This window comes from Aedes albopictus, chromosome 2 (assembly GCF_035046485.1).
Source record: "Aedes albopictus strain Foshan chromosome 2, AalbF5, whole genome shotgun sequence".
NCBI classification, from domain to species: Eukaryota; Metazoa; Arthropoda; class Insecta; order Diptera; family Culicidae; genus Aedes; species Aedes albopictus.
The window spans coordinates 13846786-13857802 of record NC_085137.1 but is presented as its reverse complement, the minus strand read 5'-3'; the positions used below and the strand labels follow the sequence as shown (position 1 = coordinate 13857802).

At 44.6% G+C, this 11017-nt stretch overlaps 1 protein-coding gene across 1 annotated transcript; it reads left to right on the top strand.

The window, feature by feature from the left end:
• Nucleotides 1-2342: 2342 nt before the first annotated feature.
• On the top strand, nt 2343-5271 carry LOC109429897 (pre-mRNA-splicing factor CWC22 homolog). Its single transcript, XM_019705895.3, has 3 exons — nt 2343-3718; nt 3777-4234; nt 4313-5271. The coding sequence occupies exons 1-3, from the start codon at nt 2503-2505 to the stop codon at nt 5198-5200; spliced, it is 2562 nt and encodes an 853-aa protein (XP_019561440.3). The 5' UTR covers nt 2343-2502; the 3' UTR covers nt 5201-5271.
• Nucleotides 5272-11017: the final 5746 nt, after the last annotated feature.

Below are 11017 nucleotides of genomic sequence, written 5' to 3'. Positions count from 1 at the left end.
TGATGACAAAGGGCCAGAATCAGCATACCAGCAATCGATTCAATATGGCATCCAATGTTTTTATTGCTATTAACGAACTATCGTGGCAAAAAAGAGCTTGAAACATCTACACTGCTTCACTGCTAAGTGTAAGTGATAAACAAAGAGAAACACAGGAAAAAATCAGTATGCCTGAGTCACCCAGCAAATGGAAGCTAAAGGTCTATTCTTTCATTTGGTGGTGAGAGAGAGAGCAAAACGTTCTATAACTTTTTGGTGAAAATAGTCCAAAATATGGGTAATTCTCAGAATTTGTTCTAGAATCTCCTAAACAATAAAAAATGTTCTAGACCTCCCGATAGAACGTTTTCCTCTTAACACCAAATGAAAGAGGAGACCCTTAGCTTTCATTTGGTGAGTGGCTTATAAACATAGATGACTACGGGCTTGGTGGTCTAGTGGCTATCGCTTCTGATTCGTATGCAGAAGGTCCTGGGCTCAATTGGGTTTTTAAATTTTGAAAAATGTATTGATTTTTTTGATTTTATACAAAAGAGCACCTTTTTCTGAGTCACTATGATTTTTTTCAGATTTTTAGAACTTTAAAGGAGATTTTTTGAAATCACCTTTTGACAGCTGGGCAACTGTTTAACAGCTCCACCCAGTACAAACTGCGACGAGGGGTGATTAGACAAATCGCTCCCATACAAACTTCAAATTGATTTTTAAATAGGTTCCTGGACTCCAAAATTCATGAAAATTTAAATAAAAAGAAAATCGCGTTAAGTACTGTTTCTTTGAATTCCACTAAGAATTATAGACACTGTAGATTCCATAGACTCGCGGAGACATGATTGAGCAATACGATTTTAGTGTGTTTTTCCGTGAATTTAGAGTGTACCGAGCGAATATGACGTCACGCAATCCATTGTCGCTATTGAAATCGTGACGTCATGCTCGTTTGGCTACACGAACTGACAGTTCGTTTGGCTACAATTGTCTTCGCCTTCGCGAGTCTATGGAATCTATAGTGTCTATACAGTCTGGATTCGCTGGTTGGGTCACGACTGCGCCCCGATTATCGAATCGTGTTCGTTCGTTGGGGCAACTGACAACTGATCAAAATGATCTAGACACACGCAAGTGACAAGAAAGACGTCATGAAACACTCACATACTTGCGCAAACGTTCTGTAAACAGGAGCTGTGATGCGACGGCAGTCAGACGTCAAACTCGTTTTGACATTGACAGTACTTTTTAGTTGGGTTTTGCCCTAACCAGTGAACATTCAACCATCGAGACAGCCCATCTAACGAGCTCTCAACGAACGAATCGTCACTGTACTAAGAATTGGCATCCTTTGACAGATACGTATTTCGACCTCAACTGTAAGGCCGTCTTCAGTGTCTTGTACTTGACTCGACTGCGAGTCAAGTACAAGACACTGAAGACGACCTTACAGTTGAGGTCGAAATACGTATCTGTCAAAGGATGCAAATTCTTAGTGGAATTCAAAGGAACAGTACTTAACGCGATTTTCTTTTTATTTACAGATATTTCCCTAACAAGCCCAGGTTAATCATCATCATGAAAATTTGGATTTCGGCTCAGTTTGACATGCAGATTCAAAATATCAAATTATCTCTACACCGTTAAAGAATCCAATTGCTGGCCTGTACATTTTATCTTATTTTGTATCTTTCTATCTATAGTGTTGCCTGATACCAGTGAAATATCGAGTAACCTTGCCCGATTTCCCGCTTCGTAGAGACGTGTGTCTGAATGGATTTGAATAAAAAGAGTTACTCAGGATTGCTCAGAGATGCTCCGGATTTCACAGTGCCTTGCCCCTAGGGTTGCACATTGTTGAAGCTACTGCATCCTGATCTTACCCATTTGATGACGAATAGATAATATCAGGATGCAGCAACTTCAACAATATTCAATCTCTTTTATGGAACAGGACTAGTAAGAGCGGCAATGTACCGAGTTTGATAGCCATTTCACCCTACTGATAAAACATATCGCAACACCAAATCGAAGTCGCGACGCTTTTTTCGCACCGCACGGTGCATGCCGCCAATCCCTGTTTGTACTGCAAAAATAGTTGAAAAGTGTACCATTACATTGCAATAATTGAAAGAGAAAGTAAACAAAGAGAGCCTCTCAGTTGCAGATAGGACCTATTGAAATGTTTGGCCTGAATTATAAAACAATAATCGAGATGTGTCGCCCCCCTCAGTTTCTTTAAGTTGCTGTTTTTTTTCTGCGTGTACGATAAACATTTTTTTGATCAAATCTGTTTTCCGTGTCCGCCTTTCAGAAACTTTCGAAGATCTGTCATCCACCTCAGCTGTCATCCACCCACCAGCTGCTGTCAACTTTGTTTGCAAACCCAAGCGCGTCGTGGAATCGTAATTTTTATTTTTCTGCAATTTTTCTTGTGAAAACCCCGGAAAATCGCCCCAAAAGGAAGTGCAAATCGAAGGCAAGGTGCTCAACCTTCTCGAGAGGAATTCCACAATGTCCGACGGGGAGCAAACGCGCAGCAGCCGCCAGGATCAGAAGCGCGATCGCAGTGCTTCACGCGATTCCCGTTTCGACTCCGATGGACGCAGTCGAAAAAAGTTGTCCCGGAGGGAAAGGGATTCGCGGTCCAGCCGTTCCAAATCGAGGTCCCGATCGCGTTCGAGGAGTGTAGAGCGCCGGCGCCGGCGAGATGATCGCCGACGGAGAACGCGTTCCCGGTCGGGTTCGAGGGGGCGTAGGGATGATGGTTCCCGTGGCGGGAGGAGGAGGGAGCGTCGTGAATCGAGCCGGGAGTCCGGTGAAAGATCACGAAGTAAGAGCGCAGAGCGGAAGAAAGCACCGGAAGTTGTGAATAAAGTTGCGGAAAAGGAACAGGAAGGGGATGAGGCGCTGCTGAAGGATGAGAAACCGGCGATTCGGCGCACGGTTGATTTGCTGACATCGAAGACCGGAGGAGCTTACATTCCTCCGGCTAAGCTGCGAATGATGCAGGCGGAGATTACGGACAAAACGTCGGCGGCGTATCAGCGGATCTCCTGGGAAGCTCTGAAGAAGTCGATTCACGGTTACATCAACAAGGTGAACGTGGATAATATCGGGATCATCACGAGGGAACTGCTCCGGGAGAACATTGTCCGCGGACGGGGTCTGCTTTGTCGGTCGATTATTCAGGCTCAGGCTGCGTCCCCGACATTCACCCACGTCTATGCAGCGCTGGTCGGGATCATCAACTCGAAGTTTCCGAACATCGGAGAGCTACTGTTGAAGAGATTGGTCATCCAGTTCAAGAGAGGATTCCGGAGAAACGACAAGAGCATCTGCCTTTCGTCTTCTCGATTCGTAGCCCATCTGGTAAACCAGCGGGTAGCTCACGAAATCCTGGCCCTGGAGATCCTAACGCTGTTGGTAGAAAATCCTACCGACGATTCCGTCGAGGTGGCCATTGCCTTTCTCAAGGAAGTGGGCCAAAAGCTGACGGAAGTGTCCGGCAAGGGAATCAATGCCATCTTCGAAATGCTGAAGAACATCCTGCACGAAGGCAAGCTGGATAAACGAGTGCAGTATATGATAGAGGTGGTGTTCCAGATCCGGAAGGATGGCTTCAAGGACCACATTGCGGTGGTGGATGCGCTCGAGCTGGTCGAGGAGGACGATCAGTTTACGCATTTAATCATGTTGGATGAGGCAACCGACGCACAGGATATCCTGAGTAAGTTCATTTAGATTTCTGGCATGGTTCAGATTCACGAATTATTTTCCTTTTGCAGATGTCTTCAAGGTGGACAACGAGTACGAGGAAAACGAATCAAAGTACAAAGCCATCAGCAAGGAAATTCTGGGCAGTGATGCCAGTGACGACGAGGATGGTGGTGGTTCCTCGAGTGGAAGCGGTAGTGGAAGTGATTCCGATGACGAGGATGCCAGCGGTAGTGGCGAGGAAGGTGACGAAACCAAACAGCAGCTGATCGTGGACAATACGGAGACGAACCTGATTGCGCTGCGCCGGACAATCTACTTGACGATCCACTCCAGTTTGGACTACGAGGAATGTGCCCACAAGCTGATGAAAATGGAGCTGAAGCCCGGCCAGGAGTCGGAGCTGTGTCACATGTTTTTGGACTGCTGTGCCGAACAAAGGACGTACGAAAAATTCTACGGACTGTTGGCGCAGCGATTTTGCATGATCAACAAGATTTACATCGAGCCGTTTGAGCAGATTTTCCAGGTATGTGTTACTATGTGTCTGTGTAGGTAGACCCAAAAATATTCCATCCAGAGGCTAATTATTATTCCCTTTCCACAGGACACGTACACCACAACCCATCGATTGGACACGAACCGCCTCCGGAACGTTAGCAAGTTCTTTGCCCATCTTCTCTTTACCGATTCCATCGGGTGGGACGTTATGCGATGCATCCGGCTGAACGAGGAGGACACAACCAGTTCGAGCCGAATCTTCATCAAAATCTTGTTCCAGGAGCTGGCCGAATACATGGGACTGTTCAAGCTGAACGCCCGCTTCAAGGATCCCACACTGGCCGAGCCGTTTTCGGGACTGTTCCCGCGGGATAATCCCAAAAATACCCGCTTCGCCATCAACTTCTTCACATCTATCGGATTGGGAGGACTAACGGACGAGCTGCGAGATTTCCTCAAGCATGCTCCCAAGCAGATTGTTCAGCCGGTGGTCGCTCCCGTCCCCGAGGAGGAAGATGCCTCCTCTTCGAGCTCGTCTTCTTCGTCGTCGTCGTCGTCATCCGATTCTTCGTCCGATTCGAGTTCGAGCTCTTCCAGTTCGTCCGATTCCGATTCGGAGGACGATCGTCGAAAAAAGAAAGGCAAAAAGGACAAACGGCTGGCAAAGACCAAAACTTCTGCCTCCAAGGATAGGCATTCGAAGCACAAGGATGAGAGACGACCGCCGGAGAATGGAGGCGGTTCCTCCAGGCGGGGCTATGAAAGAGAGGAAGCCAGCGGAAGAAATGATCGAGATCGACGGGAAAGAGATGATCGCCGGGAAGAACGTCGAGAAGATCGTCGAGAGGACCGCCATCGCGATCGCGATGATCGTGGGAGGAAAGAGTACAGAGATCGCGATAATGAACGCGGAAGAAGAGATCGCGATGATCGAAGAAGAGACGAGGAGCATTCTTCCTCTAGTCGCCGGAGACGGAGTGGAGAAAGATGGTGAGAAAGTTTTCGTTTTCCTGTATTGTGACCGTAGAAGTGGAAATATAATCTTAGCAGTTTCAAACACTTAAAGTTTTGATGGTGTAACTGTTTCATCCGAACCTCCAAAACACGCGATCAGATCGGTAAATTGTAAGCCATAAGATTCGTAGCTTACCTTAATGGTTAGATGCCTGTGGCCTCTGTCGTATATAGGAATCGATTCCTCGGTGTAGACAATGATTAGTCTTCTTTACAGCTGATACAGACCACGGTTCGTTCGCTCTATCCACGTTCAATCTTCCATTTGCACTACGCCGTAACGGAAAGCTGCCAAAAAGCTGAATGCCAAAAGGGTGAACGCTACCTGGAAAAATATAAAGAGGAAGCTCGTCAACAGTCGATTTACTGTCGTCTGCATAGTTAATCGAGCAGGATAAGTTTTCGTTATTTCGGTATACTCGAAACACTTTAGATAGTGTTAAGGTAGAACAATTTTCTTAAAGGAGAATGAAGCCTAAAGGGTTTGGTTGAAAGCGTAGAATTTATTTTCAATTCAAGTTCTTAAGACTAATATGAATGGAGCTTCAACCACCTATTTGCTTCGACCTCCATCAGTCCACCTCAAGCTCGGCATGCTGTAGACCAGTTCTCTGCCGCATCTTTTTCATCCTCACGCGTACCAGCGGCTTCGTTAAACCATCGGCCACTATCCTTTCACTAGAGTTATAGCTTATAGCGTACGTTTATCACAAAACAACAAAATTAAAATCGAATGTCGATGTGCTTGATCCGCTTGCCATTACGATTCGGTTTCAGCATTGCTATACAGCTCTGGTAGTATGGCCATCGGAGCAGGAACTTCTTCTTTTGCATCCTTCCATAGCATCAGTAACCACATCAGCACACGGATGGCTTCGGAAACTGCCTCGTATTCAGCTTCGGTCGACCAAAGTGACACATGGTTGGTTTCGGGCTGCCCAACTCACTGATCCTCTGAGAATGAAAACGAAGGCGGTATTGGATTTCCGGTCGACTTTATCACCAGCTGGATCATCCCATTCGCAGGTTCGAAGTGACTGTTGACCTTAGGTACCGTAGTGTCCGCTTTGCTTCTGTCCAGTCTGCTGCTGTTGGTCGACTCATTTTACGACCCATGATTGAAGCACTAATGGCGATGGCCGGCCTCGTGTTTACCACGACGTACAGAAAAGCGCCCAGACTCTGGAACTCGTCATCCGCGGTGCATTTAGGTATCCAGGGTCCATTGGTGTAGGAAAATGCTTCGCATTGGTCTGTGCAAATCGTTCGACAACTTTCTCAATGTAGGACGTTAGGCTCAGAAAAGCTGTCCACCAAATCGTGTGACCTCGATGTCCAAATAGTGATTCACATCTCCAAGGCATGTTATGATTAATGCTTTCGGACTCTTTCGCACTCTGCTTCTATATCGATTACTACATATCAGCATATCGTCCTCATATGGATTACTGCACGAATTTATTCTGGCTTGCTTACTCTCACACGAAATTTGACGTTTGAGCGGTGTCGGCACCTCTCAAATGTCAAATTTTCTGTGAGAGTAAGCAGGCCAGCATGAATTCGTGCAGTGGACCATAACAATATGAACGACTTCTTCTTCGTCTTCCAGGTCCTCACGAACAGATAGGGATCTGTACCGGACTGGACGTAAGTATCCAAGTTCAAGCTACTGCAAATCATCGTTAGTTTTGGCATTTCAAACTCTGCCGGCTTGCTTGAGTCCCTAGAGGCTTTTCGTAACAGGCATACATCGTTTCCGGTCCCGCCTTGGAATCCTTTCGGCTATATCATGAAGATGCTCTTCGTAAGCTCTCCATGCTAATATGCCGTCTTCAAGTCGACGTGCTGGACCAACATACCTCTCCGGGCGGCAACGCTCAACAGCGTCCGACAAGTGGTTTGCTTATCGTAGTGAAACTACTGATTGAAGCCAAATGAATTCAAGCAAAAATCCCCAAGGGAAATGCAGCAGGAATCCGCAAAGGATATCTAGGAGGAATTGGGGCCCATATAGCCGAGGCGGTAAACGCACGGGTATTCAGCATGACCATGGTGAGGGTGACGGGCTCGATTCCCGGTCGGTCCAGGATCTTTTCGTAAAGGAAATTTCCTTGACTTCCTTGGGCATAGAGTATCTTCGTGCCTGCCACACGATATACACATGCAAAATGGTCATTGGCAGAGGAAGCTCTCAGTTAATAACTGTGGAAGTGCTCATAGAACACTAAGCTGAGAAGCAGGCTTTGTCCCAGTGAGGACGTTACGCCAAGAAGAAGAAGAAGATCTAGGAGGAATTAACGAAAAATATCCAGGAGTAATCTCGAAGAAATTCATGCAGAAATCCTCAAAAGAATTCCAGCGGAAATTTCCAAGGGAATTCGAAAAGGAACCTCCAAAGGAATTCTAGGAGGAATCAATTAACATATTCAGGAGGAATATCTGAGAGAATTCTAGGAGGAATTGCAGAAAAATCCCCGAAGAAATTCTATTATGAATCCCCGAAGGAATGACAGGAGGAATCTCCGAAAAAAATCGAAGAAGAATCAGCAAAGAAATTCCAAGAGGAAATCCCGAAAGAATTCCTGAAGGAATCGCCAACGGAATATCGGGAGAAATTCCAGAAGAAATTGTAGGAGGAAGAACCCCCTAGGAGAAACCAAAGAATTCTAGGAAGAATCTCCGGAGGTATTTCATGAGGAATACCCGTTGAAGTTTCGTAAGAAATCCCAAAGCAATTGCAGGAGAAAACTCCGAAAAAAAAATCGAAAAGGAATCTCCAAAGGAATTCCAAGAGGAAATCTGGATGAAATTCCAGAGGAAATTCCCCGAAGGTATTTAGGAGGAATCCTCGAAGGAAGTTCAGAAAGAATCCCCGAAGGAAGTTCAGAAAGAATCCCCGAAGGAATTCCAGGAGAAATCCTTGCACAAATCCCAGGGGGAACCACCGAAGGAATTCCGATAGGAATCTTCGAAGGAATTCCAAGCGGAATCCTCAAAGGTTTTTCAAGAGGAAACCCCGAAGGAATTCCAAGAGGAATCCCCATAGGAAGTCCTAGAGGAGTCCCCGGAGAAATTCAAGAAGGAATTCCAGAAGGAATCTCCGCAAAAAATCTAAGAGAAATCACCAAAGGAATTCTAGGAGGAAACTCCGAAAGAATTCCAGGAGGGGTCCACGACGGATCATTAAGAGGAATCCCCGAAACAGTTTCAGGAGGAATTCATGAAAGAAGTCCAGGAGGAATCCCCCAGGAAGAATTTTCAAAGGAATTCGAGAAGGGATTTCTAGGACGAACCATCGAAAAATATCCAGGAAAAATCCTAGAAGGAGTTCCATGAGGAAACTCTGGAATAATTTCTAGAAGAATCCCCAAAAGAAATTTTAGTAGGAATCCTCGAAGGAGTTTCAGGAGGAATCCCCGAAGGCATTTTAGGAGCAATACCCGAATTGATGAGAAACCCCTGAAATAATTCTAGGACGAATCCCCGCAGGAATTTCAAGAGGAAATCCAGAAAGAATTCCAACAGTAATCCACACAAAATTTCCAAGGGAATTCAAGAAAGAATTCTCAAAGAATGTCTAGGAACAATCAACGAAAAATATCCAGAAGATATCTCTGAAGGAGTTCCAGGAGAAAATCCTGAGGGAATTCTAGGAGGAATCGCCGAAGGAATTCCAAAAGCAATCCTCGAAAGAATTCCAGGAGAAATTTCCGAAGGAATGCTAGGAGGAATCACTGAAAGAATTCCAGAATACCGGAGGAATTCCATGGGGGATCCCCGAAGGAATATGAGGAGGAATCTCCGAAGAAATTCAAAGAGAAATCGCCAAAGGAATTCCAAGAGGAAATTCCGAAGAAAAAACAGGAGAAATTATGGTACAAAATGAGTCCCCAACGAAATATCAGAAGGAAACCCCGATAGAATTCCAGGAGGAAACCCCGAAGGAATTCAGGAGAAATTTCCGAAGGAATGCTAGGAGGAATCAGTGAAAGAATTCCAGAATACCGGAGGAGTTCCATGGGGGATCCCCGAAGGAATATGAGGAGGAATCTCCGAAGAAATTCGAAGAGAAATCACCAAAGAAATTCCATGAAGAAACTCCGAAGAAACCCCATTAGAAATTATCGTACAAAATTCAGGTAAAGTCCCCAACGAAATATCAGAAGGAAACCCCGATAGAATTCTAGGAGGAAACCCCAAAGGAATTCCAGGAGAAATCTCCGAAGTAATTCTAGGAGGAATCCTCGAAAGAATTCCAGCTCAAGTAACATTTTGATGACCAGTTAGCCTTGAAAAGGTTTTGAGAACAACCAAAAAACCTAATACATTTATTTTGGTTTAATATAATGATTCTAAGGATCTCTTGTAGTCTATTTGATTAAAAAATGTTACTTGGGAGAAGGAATCCCCGACGGAATTCCAGACGAAACCCCCGAAGAAATTACAGGAAAAAACTCTGCAGGGATCGCAGGAGAAACTTTCTACATACTTACTTTCAGTCCTGGGCACCCACGGTGGTGCAGAAGGCCGAAAGCAGGAGAAACCCCTGAAAGAATTGTGGGAAGGATTTCCGAAGGAAATCTAGAAGAAATCTCCGAAGGAATTCTAAGAGGAATCATCAAAGAAATTGCAGGAGGAAACCTCAAAGGAATTTCAGGAGACATCCACGACAGAATATCAGGAAGAATTTTCGAAAGAACTCGAGGAGGTATCCCTCCAGGAAGTCCAGGAGGAATCCCCAAATGAAGTCCTGAAGGAATCCCCGAAGAAATTCCATGAAGAATCTCCGAAGTAATTCCAGGAGGAATCTAAGAGGAAGTCCAGGATGAATCCTCGATTAAATTACAGGAGAAATACTTGCAGGAATACCAGTGGGAATCCCCGAGGAAATTCCGAAGAATTTTCAGGCGGAATCCTCGAAGAATTTTCAGCGGAATATCCCGAAGGGAATCGCGGAGGAAATATTTGCAGAACGTATCCCCCAAAGGAATCCTGAATATATGCCTGATTATAATCCTAAGTAAATTATTGAAAGAACACCTACAAGATTCCCTGAAGAAACTCCTGTAGGAATTCATAAATGAGCTTCTGGAGAAATCTCTGATGTAGCTCTTGCAAGCATCCGTGTGTCCTCCTCAATCTGGAAGAATCCATAAAGGAACTTCTCCAGGAACCCCCTAAGAATATCCTGAAGAAATCTTAGAAGAAACTCTTATATTGGAATTCCTGAATAAACTTGTAGAGGAATCTCTGAATTCTCTTGGAGGTATCCTTGTATCCTTTTATAAGATTATCTGAAGGAACTCAAGGAGACATTTTTTTAGGAAATTCTATGGGAATCCCTGAAGAAATTCATGAGAAATCTCTAAAGAAACATTCGCTAGAATCACTGAAACTCCTGGAGGAACACTGAAGGAACTCCTAGACTAATTTCTGTAAAAACTCCTGTAAGAATTTCTTTAGAGGAACTTCGAAATTAATTCCCGCAGAAACTCCTAGACTTATTTCTAAAAACCTGTAAGAATTCCTGAAGAAACTTCTTACGCAAATCTTGATGGATCTTCAGGAGGCATTAATGAATCCTCCTGAAAGAATCTCTGAAGGGACTTCTGGAAGAACACCTGAATGAACCCTATTGAATTTGCTTAGAGAACTTCTGAAGGAGTCCGTAGTGGAAAATGTGTTTTATTATTGCAGAAACTGTTTTTTTTTTCGAAATTTTTAAACACAATTTCGAAAAAAAAAATGGTTTTTGAAAAAACGAAAAACATTTTTCACCAGGAAAAAAAATCAGGGA